The sequence below is a fragment of the Lemur catta genome, chromosome 2 (genome assembly GCF_020740605.2).
Source record: "Lemur catta isolate mLemCat1 chromosome 2, mLemCat1.pri, whole genome shotgun sequence".
NCBI lineage: Eukaryota > Metazoa > Chordata > Mammalia > Primates > Lemuridae > Lemur > Lemur catta.
The window spans coordinates 66,639,928-66,667,757 of record NC_059129.1 but is presented as its reverse complement, the minus strand read 5'-3'; the positions used below and the strand labels follow the sequence as shown (position 1 = coordinate 66,667,757).

Genomic DNA, 27,830 nt, shown 5'->3' with positions numbered 1-27,830 from the left:
ATCTCTTATGGCCATGCTAAGCCCAAGGAAAGAATTTTCAGTGGAGCCTGGAAATGGGAACTCTGCAAAGAAACTTTGCTCTTGGTAACTTTTAAGCCAAAGGTACAATCTTTGAATGGGGATCTTGAGACTAAAATCACTCTGTAATTTAATTGTATCAATTTTAATTTTGTATTTATATCATGTTGTTTGTTTCTACCAAGCCCTAGAGGCAACATTCATGGCTACCATCTCACTTTGTTTCCCAGTATATTTCCCAGAACAGAACTCCATAGAATTTATGACCCAATTTTTTGCCTTTTGATTTAATCTGAAAAATACCCAACTCATACCAAGCACAGAGCTAGCAGTTAGGAACGATAAAGCTGTCTGTCTCCTAACTCAAGGTTGCTAAAAGGCTCAGATCAAGGCTGTGTATTACTTGCTGCATCCCAGTCTCTCTTATGTACAAATAGATTTGCTTTTATTTTGCTGTGTTTCTTTAACCATGCTGGTTTAGAGAAATTAAAATACCATGACAAAATGCTTCAAAAACATGTCTGCTAAAAAAAAGAAGCAATTCAAGAAATTAGTTCCTAGATGAAAGTTTGAACTGGTATGCGAAAATTAATAATAATAACATAAAATAATAAGAGATAACATAGTAATTTTAATATAATATTGATAATAATGTGAGACCTTATTTTCTTTATTTAAAAAATGTTTTGTAAATATTCCTATTATCTATCTTGGGTAGTTAATTATTAATAAAGCTTTCTACATTATTTTTTGCATCATAAGTGGAATGCTTTAAAGGAATATTTTTACAGGTCTCTAGACTCAAATTATGTTTGCATAGTCTAGGAAAATTTTAATCTTTAAAATATCTGAAATATTCTACTAATTTATGCATTTGTTTGTTTAATAGTGATTATGAGGTACCAGACCAGGTGTCAAATTCTTCAAAATATTAATTCATTTCCTTCTCCTAACATGTCTATGTGACAGGTGCCATTATTGTTCCTTTTTAGAAGAAAACAAGACACAGACAGGTCCAAAGGCCACACACCTAGTCAATGGAGACGATGCAATGGAAACTCAGGCAGTCTGGCTCTAGGCTCCGCAGTCTCAGCCCTTCTCCAGTGTTCTTCCTTAGCACCATGTTTATTCATATTAGGTATATTTATTCACATCAGTTAACATTAAACTTAGAAAATCTTGGTAAGTAAATTTGCTCAGAAATCTAGAGCTAGAAAGCATATCTAAGAAACTAATTTACTAGCTCATATCTATAAGTAAGAAAAAAGGTAACATTCTAATAGGGAAAATTTCATGCTTATGTTATGAATGTGGGTCCTCTATATTTAATAGTAATTGGACACTTAAAACATATTTTCTAGTCTCAGATTGTTGGCAACATTTCTATAATTCATTTTTATTTATTATTTTTTTACTATTAGATTCTACTTCTGTAAGTAAATTAAATTCACTTGAAATGCTACTTCAGGCAAAGTTAAAGTTGGACACGTTTACAGCATCTGGAAAACAGCTAATTTGTTTACTTTATTAAATGACTAAAAAGGATGCTTACCAAAAAATAAGAGCAAATCACTCATTATCATTAATAAACATAAAGCCAATGGGAATGAAACAAAATAGAGGGATATGAAACATATTTCTAATTAAGAAATTAAGCATTGGTTACTGACTAGCCCTGCGTATCAAACAAAAACAGGTATTGACTGGGCCCTGTCTGTGAACGAGCTCCGTGATGGTGACTGGAATATCACCTCTCAATTGGTCCACAGTACAGCAAAGCAGAGAGAAGTACAAAGATGGCAATACCAGCAAGAAGAATGGTGATGCACCTAATAGAAACTGTGACTTTAAGAAGGGCAATTTCTTTAAATTGGTTTTGGATGAGCCGAATTTGAACTAGGTCATAAAATTAGAAAATTGCAGAAGATTTTAAGAGATAGGGGACTATAGTTCAAGCAAGGCATCAAGATTAGAGATATAAATTTAAAAGTCTTCTATATAGACATGTAAGTGGAAACTAAGAAAGAGGATTAACTATATTAAGTATAATTTGATTTCTGTACCATTAGGCCTCCAGAGGATGTTAAATGTAATGGTTATGAGTTGTTTTAATTAGACAGCTGTTAGCTATGCCACATATTAGTCATATGAATTTAGGCAAATCAATCACTAAACCTAAGCTCTAATTTGCTAATCTATAAAATGGAAATAATATGTACATCACTGTGGTAGTCAGAATCCCAAAATGGTCCCCAAGATTTCTGTCCCCTGGTGGCCCTCTCCTATATCATTGCCTCCCCTTAAATGTGGGTGGACCTGTGACTATAGTAAGATACTCATTCCTTAATGAGGTTATGTTATATGATAAAATATCATGGCATAGTCACTCTAATGATAGTAAATATTTTAGGTCTTATAGGTTGTATAGTCTGTCACGACTAGTCAGTTCTGCCATTGTATTGTGAAAGCAGCCATAGACAATATTGAAATGAATAGTCATGATGCTAATAAAATTTTGTTTATAAAAACCTGAAAGCATACTGAACTTAACCTGCTTGCCAATCCCTGATGTAGATTAAAGTAAACAATATCTTTAGCCATTTTAAACAAGGCAAAAAGAAACATTCTACATAGTTACTAGTTGATATATCAAAAATATAGTCTTTATAACCTTTTAAAATACAGGATACAGTACCAAAATTGTTTTTTTTATTTTTATATTTTACTTTTTTTATTTCAGCATCTTACAGGGATACAAATGTTTAGGTTACACATACTTCCTTTGGCCCACCCAAATCAGAGCTTCAAGTGTGTCCATCCCCCAGACAGTGCACACTGCACTCATTAGGCATGAATGTACCCATCCCCTCCCCCCCACCTGCCTGATATGCGATGAATGTCACTGCTGTATGTGTACATAAGTGTTGATCAGTTAATACCAATTCGATGGTGAGTACATTTGGTGCTTGTTTTTCCATTCTTGTGATACTTCACTTAGTAGAGTGGGCTCCAGCTCTATCCAGGATAATACAAGAGGTGCTAGATCACCATTGCTTTTTGTGGCTGAGTAGAGTTCCATGGTGTATATATATATACACACCACATTTTATTAATCTACTCATGTATTGATGGGCACTTGGGTTGTTTCCACATCTTTGCAATTGTGAATTGTGCTGCTATAAACATTCGAGTGCAGATGTCTTTTTCATAGAATGCCTTTTTTTCCTTTGGGTAGATGCCCAGTAATGGGATTGCTGGATCAAATGATAGTTCTACTTGTAGCTCTTTGAGGTATCTCCACATTAATTTCCACAGAGGTTGTACTAGTTTGCAGTCCCACTAGTAGTGTATGAGTGTTCCTATCTCTCTGCATGCATGCCAACATTTATAGTTTTGGGACTTTTTGATAAAAGCCATTCTCGCTGGAGTTAAGTGATCTCTCATTGTGGTTTTGATTTGCATTTCCCTGATAATTAGAGATATTGAGCATTTTTTCATATGTTTTTTGGCCATTAGTCTATCTTCTTTTGAAAAGTTTCTGTTCATGTCGTTTGCTCAATTTTTAATGAGTTGTTTGATTTTTTCTTGCTGATTTTCCTGCGTTCTATATGGATTCCAGTTATCAGCCCCCTTTATCGTACGTGTAGCATGCAAATATTTTCTCTCATTCTGTAGGTTATCTGTTTGCTCTCATGATAGTTTCCTTAGCTGTGCAGAAGCTTTTCAGTTTGATCAGATCCCATTGATTTATTTTTGTTGTTGCTGTGATTGCCTTTGGGGTCTTCTTCATATATTCTTTCCCTAGGCCAAGATATATCTTTAGATGCTTAACATGGTAAAATTTGTAATTAAAACTAACTCCATCCAGAAAAAGAGAACAGATTTCATGTGTAGAATTTTAGCTTCATTTTATCTTATTGTACACATGTAAAAATTATATCTCTTATTTACTGAGTGAATACTATAAACTAGAGATTGTTCTTTACATTTTACAAATTCCATGTAGTTATTTAATTCTCACATCCTAATGAGGCAAATGGTATACTTCTCATTTTACATATGAATAAACTGAAAGTAAAAAGATGACATAATCTTCTCTGACAGCCACAACTATTATGTGACAGATCTGAGATTCAAACCCCAGTCTGGCTTTCAAAGCCTATGTTATAGTACTGCAGTGATTAAATGAAGGTGAAAACATTCTTAAATCTAAATTCTAATTTGTTGCCAATTGGAAGAAAGAAGAGAGATTTACTTTTATTGAAGTTTATAGCATAGTATAACACTATTTATAATTAAACTTACAGACTAAAAAATATTTTCAAGTGTGTTTTGTGTATTACACTACAGTCTGAATGTTACCTATGAGTGAATACTTTTTGTTTGTTTACCAACCAATAGGTACTAAAACAGTTTGCAGTTTTCAATCAACATAACCTTAAGAAACAGAGAGAATGAAAATTGGCTTTATAATTACAGAACTCTAAATTCAGTTACAGTTTGCATTTTCATTGTCATGACACCAATGTATATTTATCTCACAGGATAATCTCAACTATAGTCTTGTGGGATCCATCTTGTCAATACAACACTCTCCCTGGGACCTCATTCACAGTAAATTTGTAACAACAACAACAACAAAAAAAACTGAAAAGTGGAGAATCAAATTTGCCTGAAAATATACATAATATTTTTTGTTCATTAATAGAAAATAAAAATTTATTTAAAACATCAAAAATCTTTTAATATAAAAAGAATTTTATTCATGGGAAGGAAAGGAGTAGTTTGTAAAGAGCCACCAGTCCCAGGATTCATTGTCAATGAATACAATGTTTCAGTTAGACAGGAGGAATATGTAAGTGTTGGGGGTTATGGATATGTTAATTAGCTTGATTCATTCATTCCACATTGTGATATGTGTGTATATTTACATATATAATAGCATCACCTTGTACCCCATAAATACATGCAATTGTAATTTGTTAATATCCAATAAAAAGTAAAATAAACATACAAAAACTTAGTCTGATCTTGAACTTCCACAACCTAGTTGGTGACTTTGGGAAAATCACTTAAACTTCTTGAGCATCAGCTTTCCCAGCTGTAAAAAATGCAAGGCGGGGGGGTGAATAGCTATAAATTCTATGATTGTATCACTGAGAAAAGGATTACTAAAATCCACAGATCTAAGCATTTATCTTAAATTCTATATTACAAGGCCATATAATTAGCCTTGTCCTGTTCAAATTTTTCATTAGTAATTTGGATGAAGATAGTATCTGTTTATGAAATTTTAAGGTGAAATAAAGCCTGGAAGAAAAGTAAATATGAAGAATGTGGTAAAATCAAAGCCAAAAAACTTTGACAAGCTGAAATGGAATAATAGGCCAACTCAATTAATATGGAATATATAATAGAGATACATGTCCTTATGAGCATCATATTTAATGCTAATGGCTCAAGTATACTTAGAGTTTTATACAATAGCATTATCCAATAGCAGTATGTGGCTCTGAGAATTTATTTAGTATTTATAGATCTATTTTATATATATATACACACACATACACACATATATTTATGTGTATTTTATATCTTCCTAATCTCTTTAACTTCTCATTCTTTTCTAACATTTCATAGGACTTCCATCTAGAATTTAAACCTGGATAAGCCAGTGTATCTGTCATCTCCATGTCATCACCTGGAAAATCATCTAGTTGGGGAGATTTGTACCACTATAAATTCATGGCCATCAATCTACAATAATCTACACAGTTCATAAATATTATATCTGTTTTTTCAGCCTTCTCTCCCAGTCTCCAGAAAGATTATTTTAAATCTTTTCCTCATTTCTAAGCTTTAGACCTTCATTATTATCCTCAGTCTCAATTTGTGTCCTACTTTTCTGAGAAAAAATTGTTGCCCTCAGATGGCATCTCTCAAAACTTACTTATAGATCATCACCCATTTGTTTGTTCTTATCATCTGATAGAAAATTTCTGAACTGCTAACTAAAGCCAATGCCTCCAACCATGCTTTGTCTCCTATAGTATACTTTTCTCCTATCCTGGATGCTCAGCATCTTTTCAATACTCTTTTTGTATTTTATAAAATTTCATGCTATGGAGACTTTCTTCTGTAACATAATACCTGCCTTGTAAGTAGGACACAAACATATGATAGAGGCTCTGCCAATGAGGTGCAACTATTTTATTCTGCTTAAACTAGTAAAGTGAATTTTGCTTTTTGCAGATAAGAATCCTAACTAATACAGATCATATTCCCCCTCTCCTTTATAGGGACTATGAAATATTCACTCTCATCCTTGAATATCATTTAATATGCAAGAATGAGAGTGAATATTTCTACCAGACCCTCTCGATAGCATTTAAACTACTCTAGTTCTTCTCATTTAATAAAATCCTTCCAACAGTCCCATTACTATGCTATAGCTACTGCCCTATGACATTTGTCCTTTTCTCAAAACAAACATTCATTCGTTGGTTTTAATTCAGTGCTGCTAATTCCTTGCTTCCTAATCCTGCCATATCACAGGCTAATCTAGAAGCTTTTTACACCATAAAAGGTTATAGTTTACTAAGGTTCTTTCAGCTTCTCCATTGCCATACTTCCTTGTGGTGCCTGCCTCTCTGGCTGTCTTTTTTCAATCTCCTTTGCTAGCTCCTCTCCTTGTTTACGATTCCTTTGGTCTTGATCTTAAACCTCATTTTCTTCTTAATCTACCTATTTTCCCTAAGAAATCTCTTTCACACCCATTGCTCAATTTCAATTAGCAAAATTCCTTTAATTCCAAAATTTGCATTGTCTACATGCCTCTGAACTTCAGACCTATATGGCCAACAAATACCATATAAGTATCTTCACTTGGATGTCTCTTTAGATATCAAAGTCAGATGTTCAAACTGAACTCCTGATCTACACACACATACACATAGTGTCAGTCATCCACCGATGTTTTTTATACATGGTACACCTATCCACTCAGTGCCTAACACAAAAATATCTGAAAATCAGCAAAGGTCACTGTTAAGTATTATCTGGGAGTATGTCTAAGTTATATATATAAAACTTAATATGTCTGTTATAAATATAATAAATATCTATTTTTATGCTTCATTCTTTGCCCTCGCAATGGCTATATTATTGATGTGAGGTGGAGTATAGAAAGAAAAGGGAGTGAGAAAGTCCTTATCTTTCTTCCATGCTTACTTTTGTAAAAAAGATTCTTTAGATTCTGTGTTGCACAAAATACCATTAATCACCAGGTTCATACTGTGTAGCACTTTACAATGTATTTTTATCCTTAATCCAACAGAAGTCTATATTCTGCTATAGAAAGAAGACAAAATGAGCCTACCAGCCAAACAATATGTTTGCAATCTCTAGCTGTGATTTCAAAGAGGTTTCTTTGGAAGCAGTTTTCTATCCCACTAGTTTTTAATAGGAGAGGGAAAATTGGTTTACAATATGAACTTTTAAACTTTCTCTTATTTTCATACCAATTACTTGCCCCACACTTGAACCCAACAATTTCCCATATATTCAAGTGTTTTTGTACTTATGGTTCTTAGCTAGAATCAAAGCAGTTTAACTGAATGAGACTGTGCTGTCATATGGGCCACAGATAAAAGGACCAAGCACATAAGTGGCAGCAATTCATAGACTTTCTAATGTATTTTTTCCACTTTTGAGCTTGTTGAACTAAACTTCTGAGCCTTTTTAGGTTTGTCTCTAAATTTGACCTTCATTTGTCCAAGTTCTTCTTGCATGTGAAGCATTTCAACTAGTGAAATAATATGCTCATGTGGTTATAGTCATAATCTCTTATGATTGGTAGTAATTTATTCCTTAACTTCTTCAGAGTTTGCAATTATTCTCAATGTATGAAATAACTGTCTAATTATATCACTGGCAATGCATTAGTGGCCTCAAAGTAACTAAAGTAAACTAAAATTGATTTTCATATTACATAGATCTCTAATTCTTTAAAATGCCTTTCTCGGATATTAAAGAGATGAAAGAAATAATAGGAAGGACAAAATAATGGGATAAAGGATTGACTAATAAAGTTGAAGCAAGTAAATAAGTAGCATAATATTTAGTGCCAAGTAGTAGGGTCAGGATAAGAGAAAATTTTTTTAAAAATCTATCATAGGCATAAAGTTGAAGAGAAATGATATAATACTGCTAGGCTAGGGATCACTGTTTAGGGAGATAGTTACTTCATATTCCAATCTGGAAAAACACAAAAATACAGTTTATTACTCACACACATAAAAAGGCCAAGGCAAAGGCTCTACTGAATGCAACAGCAGTAATATACAGAGAAAAGGCTCTGAAGTTCCAGGGTCTAGGATGATATTTCCATCTGTGTGACCATGCCCAAGTTGCTTAGATTTTCCAGGCCCTTGATTCCTCATTTGTAAAAGGAAGTGACTGTAGAGTTGCATTTAAGGTTAAAATAGACTATCCATGTAAATATAATATTTAGCACAGTTCTTACACCAAATGAGATTTTAAGACATGAAATTATTATTGTTAGAATAATATGAAAAGAATATTATGGGGATGATGGAGTTCAATAGACAGGATCTTCAAGGCTACAGGCTTAGTGAGGAGGAGAGATCAGGTGGAAAGTGGGAAACATGGCTGTCAGGGATAGAACCTCTGTGTGGCAGTCATTCTTTAACCCTTTCAGAGTCAAGCAGCATGGTTAAGAGCCTCAATTTTAGAATTAATAAGCAGCAGAGTCAATCGTTGGAGGCAGATATTTCTAACTATGTAATAATTCAGAAATTTGCTTTCCTTTTAAAAAGATTTAAAGATCTCATTTATCTTCTCAAAAAAAAAAAAAAATCAGTGGATTTTTGGTTTCTGATCCAGCATGTAGGAGCTTAGAAGTTACCATTCTGCCACAGCAACACCTAAACAAGCCAAACAAACTAAAAAATCAACAACTTTTAAAGCCCCATCAGAGAAGTGAGGTCACAGGGCAAGAAACAGCCCCAAAATGTTGGAGAAAACAGTCCATCAGGTAAATACAGGGAATCACAATTTATTACAGCAGAAATTTCTGTGGGAACCAGTGCCAGAATATGAAAACCTGAAATATAATTGACAAATTGTTAGAGGATAAGTGTAGACAAGTCTGAGAAAACTCCAAGAGGACATGGTTATGGGCGGTCTTTACACTTTTTTGAGTTTTATCTCCAGGAACTCTATTAGGCCCTCATGATGAATATCAGACAAAAATCCCCTCATGCTTCTAGCAAGGGGACAGGAAAAGGAATCATTTTGAAATATGACAGAGCATTCTGTTCTTCTTAGCAAGGCCCACCCTGAGGGGAAATTATTTTATCACAGCCTAACCTACCTGGGGGAAAGGAAATACGTAACTCCAGCCCACTCCAACTATCTTGTCCCACCTAAGAGAGGGGAAGGGGAACTAAGAAGTACTGGTGAGTTCCTAGCCCAGGAATGGAGGATAACCAAAAGGACTATAGAGCTCTTCCCCTCACCCAACAACTTACCACCATATTACTAAAGGCCTATTTATAGCACTTCCTTTTACCCAATACATCATGGTTCCTTTCAACAAAAAAAAATTACAAGCAATACTAAAAGTCAAAAAACACAGGTTGAGGACAGACTGTACAAACTTCAGAACCAGAGTCAAATATAAGGGGAATGTTGGATTTATAAGGTCAGAAATTTCTAAAAATTATGATTAATAGGCTAAGGGCTTTAATGGAAAGAGTAGACAACATATAGGAACAGATATTAATGTAAGCAGACAGATAGAAATTCTAAGAAAGGAGCCAAAAGAAATACTAGAGATCAAAAATACTGTAATAGAAATAAAAAATGCCTTTGTGGGCTCATTAGTGGGTTGAACGTTGCTGAGTAAAGAATCTCTGAGCTTGAGGATATATGTCAATCGAAAATTCCAAAACTGAAAAGCAAAGAGAAAAAAAGTAAAAGAAAAAAATCCAGAATATCCAAAAATTGTGAAACATTTATAAAAGGTGTAATGGGAATACCAGAAGAAAAGAAAAGAGAGAAAGGAACAGAAGAAATATCTGAAGCAATAGTGGCTGAGAATGTCCTCAAATTAAAGTCAGACTCAAAAACTACAGATTTAGGAAGCTTAGAGAACATGAAGTAGGCTGAATACCAAAAAAAATAATAATAATAATAAATACACTAAAACACATCATATTTAAACTTCAGACATCAAAAATAGAAAAAAACCCTACAAGAAGCCAAAGGAAAAAACACCTTACCTATAGAGGAGCAAATAATTGCATTTGACTTCTCCTCAAAAACCATGTAAGCCAAAACATAGTGGTGTGAAATGTTTAAAGTGTTGAGAAAGAAAATTCAACAAGCCATAATTCTGTATCCTGAAAAATTATTTTTCAAAAGTGAAAGAGAAATAAAGATCTTTTTTTTTTAGGCAAACAAAAATTGAGAGAGTTTGTTGCCAGGAAGTACTTTGAAATTACTTAAATTAGTTGTAAATTAATTTTATTGCAAACTGTAGGGTAACCAATAAAAAGGTGAAAACAACAGAAAAGGATAATTTGTATACTAAGAAAGGAAGATAATGGAATCATATAAAATGTTCAATTCAAACCACAAAAGGCAGAAAAAGGGTAGAAGACAAAAATAGGAACAAAGAACAAGGTTAACAAATAGAAAACAGTAACAAATATGATAGCTATTAATCCAACTATCTCAATAATCACTTTAATTATCAATAGTCTAAATACACCAATAAAAGAAATTGTCAGAATGGATCAAAAATAAAACCTAACTATATGTTGTCTAAAAGAAATCCACTTTAAAATATGAAGACACATACAGATTAAATGTTAAAAGGATGGTGAGAGATATTTCATGCTAACACTAATCAAATGAAAGCTAGGGTCAAATATTAATTTCAGACAGAGAAGACTGCATAGCAAGGAAAGGTAATAAACTGTGGTAGATCCAGGCAATGGAATATTATTCAGTGCTAAAAAGATGTGAGCTATTGAGTAATGAAAAGATATGGAGAAAGTTTAAATGAATATTACCAAATGAAAGAAGCCAATCTGTAAAAGCTACATTATTGTATAATTTCAACTGCATGATGTTGTGGAAAAGGCAAAACTATGGATATAATAAAAAGATTAGTGGTCACCAGGGGATAGGGGGTAGGGAGGGATGAATAGGCAGAGCACAGAGAATCTTTAGAGCAGTGAAACTATTTTCTATGGTACTACAATGGCGGGTACATCATACATTTGTTAAAACCCATAGAATGTATAATAGTGAATCCAAATGTAAACTACAACTTTGGGTGATAATGATGTATCAATGCAGGTTCACAGACTGTAACAGCTGTACCACTACAGTGTGGATGTCATTAGTGCGGGAGGTTGTACATGTGTGGGGACAGGAAGTATAAGGGATCTCTGTATTTTTCACTCAATTCTTCTGGGAACCTGAAGCTCTAATAAATAAAGCTTATTAATTTAAAAAACAGAGATAACAATAGTGTTTTTGAGAGCATTACCTGGCACATAGTAGTGTTCAATAAAAGCTAACCAATATTAAGATGAGGATTCTGATTCCTCACCCTTTCAATTTTCTCTTTCTTCCCCCCACTTCTCCTTCTCCTCCTCCTCCTCCTTTTGTTCTCTCTCTCTTTTTCTCTTTCTCTCCCACCCTCTTCCTCTCTCCCTCTCTCCCTCTCTCTCTCCCTCTCTCTCTCCCTCCCTCCTTTTCTCCTTATCTCTCTGTCTCTCAGTATCTGTCTCAAAAGCATAAAATTATCTGCATTGGTTATGCTGAATAGGGCTGCTGATCATGTTTTTTCTACCTAATTCTGGCACACATAAATACTATGCAATGTGTACAGCTTATACATAGAATTGACTTAAAAGACTATTAATGGTCATGACTACCAAAACAAATTGTTTTAACAATGCTAAGATTGGGTGGCACTAGTAGAAATGTTGCAGATAGTGACAGATTGGAAACCATCGTATTTTTCTTAAAAAAAAATTGGTAGAAGAAAGATATATAACTGAGTTTTACCCAGAACATCTTCATTTTCTTAGGGACATTACAGTTTTTTAAAAGAGTAAAAATTGGTGGCTGGATTCTAAGCTCTTATAAAAACCAGAGCCTTTGAACTGACTACTATAGTAAGACACCCCTAATAAGTCCAACAAAGTCAATTGGCTGTCACTAAATTCAATGTATCCACATATACAAGACACCTACAACTTGAGGAAAGGCTTTAGCTAATGATTAAAGCAGTAAAGTAGGAAATTAAAATGATTTCTTAATTTCTTCTCTGTATTTATTTGGGTCAATTCTTTCTAAATAAATAATTTTGTACTTGCCAGCTATAGTACATATGCACACGTACACACACACACACACACACACACACACACACTTCCTCTTCCTACTACCAATTCATCTTCCTTCCTGATAATTCTTCCTCCCTCAGATTCTACTGCAATGGGCCTTCTTATTTCCTACCTTCCTAATCTCTCCTTCTCAATCTCCTTTTTATCATACCAATGCCAAAATGTTTCTTATCTTTACTCTAACTTGATGATATCAAATGATAATGCCATTACCTTTTTGTGGTTAGCTCTCCAACTTCTTTGTCCAGCTCTTATTTCTTTTGTATTTGTAAACAGATGCTGATTATTTCTACACAGATATCTCATTTGCACCACAAAAATTGAAGCATACATACTGATTTCACCACTCTCCCACTATTAAACTCTTCTTCCTTCTAGGTTTTCTGTTTAGGTTTCTGTCTCCTCCATAATCCAGGTCACTCAAACTTGAAACCTTTGCTGTTTGCCCTTGAGGTCTCACCTCCCCTTGACTCACAATATACTCATTGCCAAGTCCTGTCCATCCTAGTTCAGAAAGTCTTTCTGATTTACTCCTTCCACTTTTTTTCTATTGTCCCTATCCTTAATTTGATCCTTACGTCTACCCACCTAAACTATTGTTATAACTTTTTTAAACAGCATCTTATTCTTCCTAATTCAAGCTACCTGTACATTTCTGAGAGCTCGGTATTCCTGAAGAGCAATTCTAATTTTGCGACTTCTCTGCTCATAAATGTTTAATGTCCCTGGATGCAGAATGAATTTCAATTTCTTTATTCTGGCATGCCAGCCCCCTATGATCTTCCTACCTCTCTTTGTAACTCTATTTCCTATTGCTCCATTCACACAGTCTGTACTCTTGGCCAACTGAACTTCAGGCTTTTTGCGATGTGCCTCCCAGGCTGTTCCATTGCTCCTCTTGCTCATGCTTTGCCTCTTTCTCCTGGTATAATAGGCTCATTATTCACTGAATGAAATAATCAATTAATTAATTGACTAATTTCTCCGTTTAGCATAGAAACTCATTGAGTTAAGGGTTTACATCTGAGGCATCTCAAATCCTTTCCCATGCTTTGGTTAAAGTTGATTTGAAATATTTTTTAAATTAATGAGTATTTGCTTATTTTAGTTCAGATGTTAAAATCTTCCAGCTGTTTAACAATGATATTCTTATTAGTTTATAGGCTTTTCCTTTGTTTGTAAATTATTTATCTTGTTTACAATTCTTCCATAGGATAGATAGGAAAGATTTTTCTCCCATGACCACCATCTTGCAGTGTATTTTGCCCCTAGGATCTTGGTGCAAACCATCCGGTTCTATCACCATCCAAACTTCAAACTGTTCCTATTGTAAACATATCATCTGGGTCATATTTGTTCTTTGCCTACTATATTACTTTTTTGTACACCATATTTCAAATGTTCGTTAGGCAGGGATTGTTTTTATTATAGCCACATGGAGAAGAATCAAACAGGTCCCTTATCTCTCACCACTGAAAAAATTAATTCAAGATGGATAAAAAAATACAAAGCATAAAACCATGAAAGTTCTAGAAGAAAATTTAGGAAAACCTCTTCTGGACATTGGCCTAAGCAAAGGATTTATGACTAAGACCCGAAAAGCAAATGCAGGAAAAACAAAAATAAACAAATGGTACTTAATTAAACTAGAAAGCTTCTCCACAGCAACAGAAATAATTAACAGTTATAGACAACCTACATAATGGGAGAAAACATTTGCAAACTATGCATCTGACAAAGAACTAATATCCAGAATGTATGAGGAATTCAAACAACTCAGCAAGAAAAACACAAATAACCCCGTTAAAAAGTGAGCAAATGACATGAACAGACATTTTTCAAAAGAAGATAAATGGCTAAACAAACATACGAAATAATTCTCAACATCACTAATCATCAAAGAAATGCAAATTAAAACCACAATAAGTACCATTTTACTCTAGTCAGAATGGCCATTATTAAAAAGTCAATAAACAAAAAATGTTGAGGTAGATGAAGTGAAAAGGGAACAATTATACACTATTGGTGGGAATATAAATTAGTACAATCCCTATGGAACACAGCATGGAGATTTCTCAATGAACTAAAAGTGGACCTACCTACCAATCAATACAGCAATCCCACTACTAGATATCTACCCAAAGGAAAAAAACATTTTATCAAAAAGACACCTGCACTTATATATTTATCTCAGCACAATTCATAATACCAAAGATATGGAATCAACCTAAGTGTCCACCAACTGATGAATGAATAAAGAAAATGTGGTATGTATCTATGTGTATATATATACATATACACACAAATATACATACTATGGAATACTACTCAGCCATAAAAAACAATGAAATAATGTCTTTTGCAGCCACTTGAATGGAATTGGAAGCCATTATCCTAAGTGAAGTATCACAGGGATTAAAAATCAAATACAGCATGTTCTCACTTATAAGTTGGAGATAAACTGTGGTTACATGTGGTCATACAGAGTGGAATGACAGACATTAGGGACTACAAAGATAGGAGGGTAAGAGGTGGGTGAGAGATTAAAAATTACCTATTGGGTACAATGTACACTATTCAGGTGATGGGTACACTAAAATCCCAGCCCCCACTGCTATATAATATATTCACATAACAAAACTGCACTTTTACTCCCTAAATGTATTGAAATCTTAAAAAGAATAAAATAACTGATAAAATAAATGATGTGGTGAGTGGGAGGATAGGGAACATAGGAGGAGATTTGGATGACTATTCCAAGATTATTACTTGAACAACTTGGTAGATAGAAATTCTGAAATTAAATGCAAAACAAGAGACATGTTTATTCATTCATCAAACATTTATTATCTACCAAAAATGTGCTATTTTCTGGAGACACACAAAACAATTAAGCCATGCTGCCTGCATTTACAGAACTCACAGCTGTCACACAGTGAGTCATATAGGAAAATCTTATTGTACAATTGAATAAGATTTGTAATAAAAGTGTATATTTGTGTTGATAACATGAAAAGTGTTATCAATTCTATTTTGAAAAATAAGATCAAATTACAAAGCCAAAATTAAAAAACCTGGATATGTTGAGTTTAGGTTACCTCTGTTTTTTCCAAGTAGATCTGTCTAGCCGACAGCTAGGTATATAAAATCAAGATCTGTCTGTGTTAAAGATAAAAAGTTGAGAGTTTTCAGAAACCAGAAAGTAGCTAAAGTTATGAGAACAAATGAGATCACTCAGGAAAAAAAAAATTCTAAACTAGAGAACAAGGTATAGGAATAGACTAGAGAAAGTTTGGTAGCTATTATGACATGTCAAGTACAGGGCAAGATATTAATAGTTCTTTGTGTCTTTCTTGTCCTAGCTTTATTTTTACTACATAGAAGATATTGTTGGTGTGCTAAATGATGTTTCATTAGTTTTAGTTTGTAAGAAGAAAGAGGTAGGGTCATATCCTTGGGGAGTCAGATTTTTGACAGGGTCAAGTGACAAATCATGATGATCAACCTTTGGTGTCAGAGAAATCAAGGGATGAACAAGAGCGTTGCTAGATTGGACATGACAGTGAATGATGAGAAAGTGTTTTTAACACATTGTTTCCTTGTGCATTGCTTTGGTCAGATGTAGAGCAGTTCTCTTCACGCTTTAAATGAAGGAATGAAGTGGCTATGGTCCAAAGGAAAAATGTTAGTTCTGTTCTTATTTTCGCAAGTGCTTTTCTACGGGGAAAAAAGGAGATGTAGCAAAAACAGCAGCAGTGCTAACAGCACCAACAGAGTAATGTTTGTCAGGCACTTAACAAACAGATCAATGTTTATGAATTAATAGAAATGTTAATATGGGGAAATTATCCAAGTAAAATTAATCATTTAGTCCATGAGACTTAGGTCATCTAAATCTAAAATAATTTTCTAAATTCTAAAATAAACAAAAATGTATAATGTAAAAAAGTTTAGTGTAATTTATATACACTATATAGTACTATACACTGTATTGTTTATATATAATATGTATACTAGATAAAAATCTTTAAGATATTGATAATTACTTACATAATTATTAATTACTTGATTATTATAATAAATAATTGTTAATTATAAATAACTAATTACAATTATCTCTATATAGTATTTAAATTTATTTCATGCATCATGGAACTTAATTTTACAATATTAGTATAATACAGATGTTTATAATTCTTGTATCTTTAAATATTATTGGTTAGATTTATTATTTTTTAATGATGAATGTCTAAGGAAAGAAATATATGACTTCTAAACTGGTAACATTCATTTTAATCACAGAATTTAATATTAGAATCATAAATGGAGCAATGTAATATTTTTAAATTAAAACAAAACATTAATAATAGCATTGTATCAGTCATCACTTTTTATGAACTTAGTCATAGAGTTTATATGATGTTCTTTCTGGGGAAAGTGAGAAAAGACTCAATAAAAACATTTCAGTAGTACTAATTTTTAATTTCTATTGAGTGAATCAAATCTATTTCTGCTATAAAGGAAGAATAGCAAACAATATTATGTTTCTTCTAGTACTAAGAATTGTAGTAAACTTGGACATGGGTAATTTGTGGCCCATTGTACTTGTAGCTTTATTTGTATATTAGCATGTCAGATTCTGAGGTTAGATCACAGAAGGCCTTTATACAAGGCTAAGGGCACTATAAGTCATGCTGTAGACAAAGGAACTCCCTTTCTATTCAGAATGAATCACATTTATGCTGCTCAGTTGCATTGTGTTCAGGGTAGAGATATTAATCTTTTCTGTATTTTCTTTATAAATACTCTGTGGTGCTCTTCTGGATTAAATTTCAATGAGTTGTTATTAATTGACTGCGTTTGTGATTCATACTATAGGACTATATTGAGTAAAAAATATTAAATTCATGTATATTTTCAACATAAAGTACTTCAAACTCACTACTGTGATTTCATAGCTTCCTTTGACAAGTTGAGAGTTTTATTTTTTAGTATAATTTAGGAACTTAAAATATCCTCCTTCTAGGTTAATTTCTTGGTTGTTCCCATGACTCAGAATTAATTTTATTTTGTTAATCATATGAAAGTTAATATAATTAGTTTGAGCAGCCTATATGATTTTTTAACACATTTAAACATGGAGTATATTTTAGATGTCTATTTTGTAATCAGAAACCTCTAATTAAATAGTATATAACTTATTTTGTAAGATGTTTAATACATGTTTCCATATAAAGATGCTGGTTTTTTTTTCATTTATAATTGGAAGAGAAATAAATCTGGAGTGTGTTCAAATAGCATTGCCTGAAGAGGCTTTTGGAAGCAGCGGGAAAACACTCTGCCTAACCCCAATTAGTCTTGTTTTCCATATTTAGGGCAGTTCTGTTTTTCAACATATCCACTAAACATGGTGATAATGAAAATTAATATGGTTAGAAAGCAATTCAATAGCAAATGTTTATTGCTCATAATTGTTGTTTCCTGTCATAATTTTCATAAAACCTGTCAGCTCTGAAAAAAAGGTTTAAGGAGTGTGTGAGCCAGAAAGTAGGCAGGTGCACCTGAATTATATAACAGATATGCTCCTGCAAAGCAACATGGAAGCTGTTTTTTAGCAAATTGAATTATATTTTTATTGCACTTTGTGAGTTCACTACTTTCAGACTAAGTAAAATCTGTTTATGGATGTAAATAACTTTATTCCCACATAAACCCATATATAAAGACTATCCTCTTTCAAAAATTTTCTTGCGGTTGTATTAATAATGTGAAGAAGCTTAACCACAAGAAAAATGCTAGAACCTCATTTTTATAGTCTTTCCTCACGCTGTTTCAATTACAAGAACATTTTTGTCCTTCTTTTATCAAAACTACCACAAATGATAATTTTGGCTCCGTTTGTATTTATCTAAGAATGTAATATTTGCCTAAAATGTGAAAAACTGAACATGCCACAGGAGGATGCAAAGATGAGTCAAACACAGGTCTTTTCTTCATAGAATGTGTAGTATAGGAGGATAGACGAAATAGGTTTTGTGGACTCTCCTTTTTATCTAGTCTTACATCTCACATCAGGTTCAATATTCCTGTACACAGCAAATACCAGGAAAAATGGCTCAAAGGGCAGGATGGTGCATTTTCTTAGGATCCCCTAAAAGATCTACTATACCAGGAGGAAAAACTCTAGCAACTCCTAGCCTGGGGTTTCCCTGAAGGAAGCTAGAATCTGAGCTCCATGAGGGTGAAGTCTATATATTTTTCTCACTATTGTATTCCTTCATGAGTGCCGGGCATGTAGCAGTCACTCAGTAGATTTCTGTTGAATAAATGAACAGTAGATATTGGTTGGATAAATGAATAAATTACCAGTGGGATAGGTAAAACATAACATGAAGAAACAGAGTCTAAACCCCCACCTATGGTAGACTTAACAGATAGACACCATCCAAATAGTTGCCAATTTATATGCCAAGGACCCTATTTATTTATTTATATCCCAAGTCCATCTCCTTGTAATCTTAACCATTTTCCTTTCTATAACAGCATCCAAATTCCTCATCCAAAATTCCCCCAGTGTATTGTTAGCTACATTCCATTTTAATTTAATTGGCACACGGTTTTTCTCCTTACAATGTTATTAAAAACTGGTGCATGTGCAGTTCAGTATCTGTCAAACATTCTACTCCATCCATCCAGTGAAACTCCAACTGTGTTATGGGCTTTTCTGATCACAAGAAAGCAAACTCACATTCTAAACTCATATTTCCCTCAATGCCTTCTTAGAATTCATTTACTTAGAACATTCTATTTCTACTAATTAAAGTCAATTTACTTCCCTCATCCAAAGTAACAGATTTACAATATTATCACTTTTATTCAACATCTATAGCAAGAATTGTAACATAAGATAGAAAACAATGCATTGACTAAATGAGTTGTGGCTACAGTGCTGTCAGGAGTTCAAATCTGGGAGAATATTCAAGTGCACTTTGAATTAAGAGAGGATTTTTATACCTAGGATTTTGAGGAAGCATGTTCCAGACAGAAAAACAGTGTGAGCAGCAGAACAAAGTGTGGTTCAGCCTTATCAGTAAACAGGTATGTGTGGAAGGATTGAAAAATAAGACTGTGGAGGGCCTGGTTTACTTGATAATTATTCTATAGTCTCTGAAGGTTTTTGACCAAAGATCTTGGACGATTACAATTGGATGAAACTGACATGACAGCAATGACAGATAATAGACACTCTATGAAGCGAGGCCAGTTAGAAAGAAGCTGTTGCAACAGCTGAGTTGAAATGTAATGAGAACTTAAATAAGAGTAGTGGTAGCAGAAGGAAAGATGCTAGGTTTGTTCTAAAAAAGATGTGTCAGGAACTAGCAACGAGTTTGAAAAGAGATGGGTGGATAATGATGCTGAGTTTCTAGGCTGGGAAGAGCAAGCGCTATGAGTAAGAAACTGGAGGAGGAACAGATTTAGAAAAGGCAGAGATGATTAGATGACCCAAGACAGAGCCTTGCAAACTATGTGCATTATGGAATGTTTGCAAGAACAGTCTGTAAAAAAGTTATCAGGTAGGTAAGAAGACAGCCAAAGTATAGTACAGTGTCATGAAAGGCAAGGAAAGAGAAAGTTTTAATGAAAATGAGTATTTAGTATTACAGAGATTTCTAGGCATGTGAGCACTGATGAAAGATTTGCTAATGAGGCCTTACTAACTTTTGACAAAAACAGATTCAATAAAATACAAAACCAGGTAGGTAAAGTTTAAGGAGTTAAAGATTATGTGTAAAAGGCCAAGATAGGGTAAAACAGGTGATGCCATATAACTTAAATCAAGCAGTTTGTTAATAGATAAGAGGTATTATTCATACTTGACAAGTAATCCTAAGTTATAGACATAAAGAAGATGTCAAAAGTAAACTTTGTCACACAAGGATATAATGCTGTGAACAAAAGGAGGTGCCATACCTAAAAGTAAAATTTAACTAGGAAGTATTCTTTTTTTTAAATTTCAGAATATTACAGGGGTATAAATGTTTAGGTTACATATATTGCCTTTGCCCTACCGGAGTCAGAGCTATAAGCATGCCCATCTCCAGACAGTGCGCACCACACCCATTAGGTGTGAATATACCCATCCTCTCCTCTCCGTTCCCACCTGCCCGACACCGATGAATGTCACTACCATATGTGCACATAAGTGTTGATCAGTCAGTACCAATTTGATGGTGAGTACATGTGCTTGTTTTTCCATTCTTGTGATACTTCACTTAGTAGAATGGGCTGACTGGGGGGGATGGGCAATATACATAACCTAAACATCTGTACCCCCATAATATGCTGAAATAAAAAAAGAAAAAAAAATCTGTGTTTGCAGAAGAAAAAGGATTTTTGAGACATAATTTTAAGGAAAATGTTTTTGTAGAAAGCTATTTTGTGAACTTCAGTCCTCACTCTCTCCCACTCACCACATCCCACAATTTGTTTGGGGTAGGTTCAACTGGATCATTTGGAAAGTAACACCAAGGACCATGGACCCATGCACCATATAGTTATACCTGAGAAAAAGCTAAAGCAGTTTGTGTGTGTGTGTGTGTGTGTGTGTGTGTAGAGGGAAGATGGGTGGAAGAAGAGAGACAGAGGGAGAGATTATGTTTGGGAAATAACTATACCCCCACATATAGTAGTGCATGGAATGGCAGGAAATATAGGGGTCTTTACCATGGACTAGAGATGAACCTCTCAGAAAAAAGAGTTGGCCTAGAGTCATTTTATGTTCTCCCCATATAATTCTCCTAGATGGGTAACCAAGATGGCCTTCCTACTCCCCTCAGCTTGACTAAACTTTGGACATGCTTCTTCCTTATTCTCACTCCCTGACTTTCCTGGAACATTTAGTTTAGAAAACTTTCATGTAGGCATACATGATGAGTGCCTTGCGCACCGTCTGGGGAATGGTCATGCTTGAAGGTGCTGACTCGGGGAGGTGGGGGGTGGGGGGAGGGGATGGAGGTATGACTACATGGTGAGTGCCAGGCGAACTATCTGGAGAATGGACACGCTTGAGGCTCTGACTCAGGGGGATCGGCGGGACATGGTCAATGTACATAACCTGAACCTGTGTACCCCCAAGATGAGCTGAAATAAAAAAAAATAAAAAAAAAAACTTTCAGCTCTAATTTCTTTCTCTGCCCCCTTCGAAATGTAAATCTTTCTAAGAGCTTTTGGTCAGTTTTACAAGCCAGGAATGTCTTTCTCAAGGACTTGGGAGCCATCCCTTTAAAATGTAATCATCAAAGAAGATAGCACCCCTGTCTCTCAGCCTCTGGGGGAGGGTAGGAGCTTAATTTCAATGGGTACCTTGCTCCACATTGCAAAACTACCTCCTGATACAAAGATATAGAAAGTTTCCTTTTCCTTTGAGTAAAGCCAATTGGCAAACACAGATGACCTGTGTTCTCCCTCTTACTCCAGCTCTTAAAAATCCTCCCACCCTTTATTTCAAAAGAGTTGTGGTCAAACTGAGTTCTGACCTCTTTCCTCCATTACAATAGTCTTGAAAAAAGTCTTCCTTGACTGTTTAACTTGATCTGTGCAACTTTTGCACAAACACAGGCATGTCATCATCAACCGCAAGAGTCTGTGTAAAACATGAAAAATCAGAATGAATAGAATCAAGGTAAAAGTGACCAGCCAAAGGCAGGCAATAACTACAAGTCCTAGGAGATGCAGTTCACAAAGGGTTTCCAAAGATTGCACAAATGCTCATGAGTCAGAAGGTTACCAGATTTAGCAATACAGGACACCTAGTTCGATTTAGATTTCAAATAAACAGCAATTTTTTTAGTATATCTCATGCAATGTTTGAGACATACTTAGACAAAAATGTATTTGTTGTTTATCTGAAATTCAAATTTAACTGAGCATCCTATACAGGCATCCCTACCATAAGAGAAACAATTTTAAACATATACCCTTCTTGGAGAGCAAGAACCCTGCTTACAATAGTGTCAACTGCCAGTTCTAACAGCTCCTCTTTACTATGTACTTTTCTCTCCTTTCCACCCCACTTTGCTTTCTCCCCATTCAAAGATGGAAGAGTCAGAAACAGCAGCTACCTTTAAGGTGGGGGGAGTGGTAAAAAGATGGAAAGAACCGAAATCCACTTATTCTGCCCCTCAAGGAAGACGGCAGATGTCAGGCCACCTACAGGACTTGGCTGGTGGAGGGGTAGAGGGGAAATTCTATCTCTAATGGAAGATTTAAGTGTTAATAAATTAATTCAACTGGATATTAGTTTCTGAATAATTGTATAACTTAGAGAGACTCACAGGAAGTATCAAATTTTCATGCAGTAGCAGAGAAAATTTCCCTCATTGTGAGAAAGACAAAAAGTAAAGTATCATTTCCAATATCTCATGTACTATCCCTTTTCAACATACCAATTTTATAGATGTAAATATAGATATATAATAAAAAATACTTTTCAAATCTTATGTACCTCAAGATTTTGTGAAATTACTCATTTAAAACACTAATAATTCTACAAGAATAATTCTAAAACTAATAACCTAACATATTATAGTACTACTTATATCTTATCAAAGTATTGTTATAAATCACTGAATGTAATAAAATGCCTCCATATGACAGTTTTCTAAATTTTGTGTGTCACAGATGTTTTTTGACTGTTTTATTGAGATATAATTATGTCAAATAAGTCATTAATTTTAAGTATATAACTTGATGTTTTGAAAACATGCAGCCATTTGCATCACAAAGTATTTTAAGAATCTGATGAAAACTATGATTTTATGTATGCAAATGTACATATTTTTCATACAATTTCAGGGTGTTTGTTATCCCTTAAAACCCATCCAATGAGCTTCAAATTAAAATTCTTATTCAAAGTCTTTTTCTCTGGACCAGTGATTAATTATTTGAGGCAATGACTGTAAATTTATACTTCTGTATCTAAATTTCTTAAAAGTGGACCTATTTTTTACAAATATCAGTGTTACCTTTTTAAATGAATTCTAACTATAAATGCTTGGTTCTTATCTACTTGAGTAGCAACATAATGCTATCAGAACATATTAATTTGACTTTTTTCTTTTAGATGCAGGTTTATTTTTTCCATCTTTCAATGGGAATTCCTATTTAGAACTGCCTTTTTTTCCAACTCTGGATGAGTTGAAGTCTGTCCTGCAGAAGGAACACAACAGAACTGTTACCATCTACTTGACTATAAAAACAGACACTTTAAATGGAACAATTCTCTACAGTGAGTATTAAGTGACCTCCAATATGTCATGATTCTTTCTCAAATGTTAGCCTATTGAATCAATGAATTATTCATCTAAATATTGTGGGAAAACTTTTTTAGTCTAGTGCGTGAAGCATTACCAAAAAGAAATTTTAGTTCTTTGTAGTTTTTTTAGAAGTATCTTTAATTTATGAGTCATCCAATGGAACATGACTTACAAACAGGCTCTGAACCGCCAAGAAAGAATATAGCAAGCATATGAATTTGATGGCATATGGCTATAGCAGTAAAACATAAATGCTGCAAATGTTTCAGAGCATATTTTTATGATATAAATCACTAAGTATGAATTACATTCAATACTTGCTAACTTGGAAAAAGGCATTCCAAAGCTGGGATTCATCTGACAATCAGGAAAATTCTTATCATTCTTTAACCAATGTCTATAATCTTAATATAAGCTGTTCTTTTTAAAAAAAAAAAGTAATATTAATGATATTTGTTTAAGGAAATGTCTCTATATCCAGGGTTCTCTGCATTATTACATAAAATGCTCACAAGGGTCTCTATAACCAGAATTTATGGTCCTCTTTCTTCTCTGACTGAACATCACTAACGTGTGTTACCCGCAGTATTCATAATGTGATAATTGTTTATCTCTTTTGAATGACAATAGTTTTAACAATTTCTTATATTGTAGATGTAATGTTTCAGCACTTTAATAGATTATCTACTGTAGGCAACTGATTATTTCCCAAATGATTTACTCCTCCACTTCGAAATAGTTTGCTAAATTGATTCATCATTCTGTACTCTCTAAACAGAATTTACACCTTTTTATTATTAAACTATGAGTAAAATGCCTAAAAGAAGCATTTTGGAAATGTAGGTGAAATTAGAAGTTTTGAACATTAAATGAAAACTAATAATTTCTGTTATATTTTAGAAAGAAACTAATGTGTCAGAACTAGGCTAGCATTATTTATCCCCTAGGAGCAGAAGTACCTATGTTTAAATGATGGCTTTAGAATGTCTGATTTATTTGTGTTAAAAGAGAAAGAAGAAAAGGAAAAAGAAAAACTTGTTTCATGTACAAAATCCAAGTGCTGGTAGACAACCATGAAATTTGGAGGTAATAGCGCATCGCAGGGGAAACAAAACAAAAGACACGAACATAATAATTGAAATCCACAAGCAAAGTGACTTTCTGGCTTTACAATTTTTTAAGTTGTACAGAATTGGAAGGTATTTCTTTGGGAAAAAATGTATTTTCACCAGCTAAAAACAGCTCATAGTAAAAGCAGCGGCCAACCCCTGGGAATTCTACTCTGGGCCCATGCTCCTGGCTCATGTCCACACTGCCTCTCAATGAGCCCTTTTTGGAGACCATAGAAATACATGCCAGGCATATATACACTCTGTTTAAGTCGGTACTTTAATTTAAATCTCATAAAACTCAAGTTGATGTTAGTGCCATAGGATTATTTTTGCCTTTCTGATTCAATGACCTACCAAAACAGACTATAGAGTATTAGTAAGAAAACGGTGCCACTGAAATGATTATTAGTTTCTGCCCTTGTTTGTCACAGCACTGGATACATCGAAGCTATTTACTCAAGGGAGTTTCATACCCTGTGAATGGAGCAAATACTGTTGTCTAAAAAGCATTCTTTTTGTTCATTTGTAAGGTGGTAATTTAATCCTACACTGTTGGGAATACCTCAGCAGAATGTTTTGTGGGGTTGCTACTTTCTCTCTTCTTAGAATTTGTCAACCTCATACGGGCCTCACAACATAGAAAGATTTTTGTGATTCAGTTAGATAACCGTACCTTAACTTGACTTAAGGGATCATTTTCATTCTTTTGAAATCAGTATATTGTGTACAGGAGGAAAGTAGTGAGGAAATTAAAACAGACGTTTCACTTCAGATTTTAAGGGCTGGTTTTGTTTGAATTGTTTTGGTTTCTTTTCGTTTTTAGTTTTGCCTTGTTTTTCATTCCTGAATGTTTCAGTTCAACTCAATTCCACTTCACAAACATTTATTGAACATTTGTATTTTATGCCATCAAATATTTAAGGGACAAGGATAGAGAAATAGCAGGCTGATTCAATGTCAGCTTTGAATTATATTCCTAGTTCAAAACTGTACATTTATCTTGTCTCAGTTTGCCTCGCCAACTAATTGATGTTGAAAAGGAACAAAAGGAAGAGAAAACTTGAATCCTTGTGGGGTTACAGTAAAAAATCCTTAGAAAGGATAGTTTAAAAAAAGAACCCTCTGTGGGAGAGAGACAGCTCTGAGAGCTGCAGTCAAGATGAAAAGAAAGCTTTTTGAATCTGCCACTGAACCAATTCAGAATTCTGGAACCCAGTCAAAGAAGCTACTAACAGGTCACGGGGAGAAGGGAGAAGGGATGAGACCACACAAAATTCTTTAGGTGCACTTTCAGAAAATGAGCTCTCTTCGGCGAGCAGTATCAATCGGGAGGTTTCATCATGGGATGTATTACTATGCAGTTGGATCCATTCTGCGCTGCTTCTTTGAAAAGAAATAAGCATGCCCTGTGGAAGTACGTGATCTTTGAGAATTAGGAGCAGACATCTGACCAAGTCCCGGGAGGCAAATTATATCAGCAACTCCAGTGGGAGGACAGGATTCAGAAGCAATCTTTACATTACTTAAGGTTTGTATTTAAGGTAGAAAGCAAAAGAAGGACCCATCTTAGGCATTTGTTACAGAAAGGAATTGACAGACTGAGGCCTCAATTTTTTGCCTTTAGAGAGGGCTAAAAGAAGAGATTTCTGATGCTGCTAGAGAAAACAAATTAAATCTGAAGAGTCATAACATCTGCCTTTCTCTGTAGAGTGATTCCCACCAGGATACACAATTTCTTCATTAGGTACCTATTATGCTTTGTTCCAGTGATGTGGAAGGCCAATGAAATCCCACAGTTTTTCCTGACATCATATTACAAAGCATCTTCTTTTCTTATAGGGAGAAAATGTTTTAATCAATTTTACAGTATGCACCATAAAACTCTGAATATCTTTGTGCCTCCTTAGTAGCTCCCAATAGGGCTAGCTCCAGATGGGTATGGGAAGGAGTGGGGTTGAAAGCATGGATAGATGAATTCATGCACTGCCACTTATAAGGTACTTCCTTTCACTGCATCTTATCTTTTCTTATGCTACTAAAGCCAAATTTAACAAATTTTGAGTGCCTGGAAAGTGCATAGCATTCTCTTAGGCACTGTGAGGAATACAAAGTTGAATACGAGATGGTCTGTATCCCTAGTTTCTCACCATTTGATGCAGAGATACTGTATATATAATTCTATGGGAAAGCTGATTGTGATAGATCTCATATTAGAAGCACAAATTAAGAACTGGGGCAGAGTAGAGAGATTTATTATATCAGGAGTCTGTGTTTACATCTCCTCAATAAATAAGGAACACCTCCTTATCTGGAACTGTGTTTAAAAGCTCTCTACTCCACCCCACCTCCAAAGTACCTCAATCAGTGCCTTGCATAGCTCAATCACTTGATTGGGATAGTTCTTAAAGTTCTGTTTGTAAGTTATTCAACCTTGATGGTTGTGATGCAAAATAAGTAGATATTGAATCCTTACTCTAGGAAATTATCCTTTTTAACATTGTTATACTTTTTCCTCTGATAAGTAGAAACAAAATGTAGTTTAAATCAAAGATAATTTTTTTTCCTGCATCTACTTGAGAAATCAGGAGCAGAGCAGGAGTTTGCAAATTTTTCTGTAGCAACCAGAAATAAATATTTAAATATTTTTGCAAGCCACATAGTTCAACTCTGCCATTATAGCATGAAAGCAACCATGAACAGTATGTAAAAGAATGGGTGTAGCTATGTTCCAAAATAGACTTTATTTACACCATCAGACTATAGAAGAATTTGGTCCATGAGCCCCATAGTTTTCCAACCGTTGACTGAGAATTATGTCATTCATTAAAATTCTCTTGAAATAGAACAATTAGACTCTACATCTATGATTGAAATTTATGAAGAAGTAAGTCACTGAGAGATACATCTCTGCTTCTGATGTAACCACCCCAAGGGAATGG

The 27,830-nt window shown here is 34.2% G+C and overlaps 1 protein-coding gene across 1 annotated transcript in view; it reads left to right on the top strand.

Annotated features, from left to right (window-relative positions):
- The window catches only part of EYS (eyes shut homolog), a 1,451,515-nt gene that overhangs the window by 1,141,926 nt on the left and 281,759 nt on the right, over positions 1-27,830 (top strand). The window contains 1 exon segment of the mRNA XM_045543805.1: positions 23,587-23,751. Within this exon segment, the coding sequence (XP_045399761.1) occupies positions 23,587-23,751 (165 nt within the window).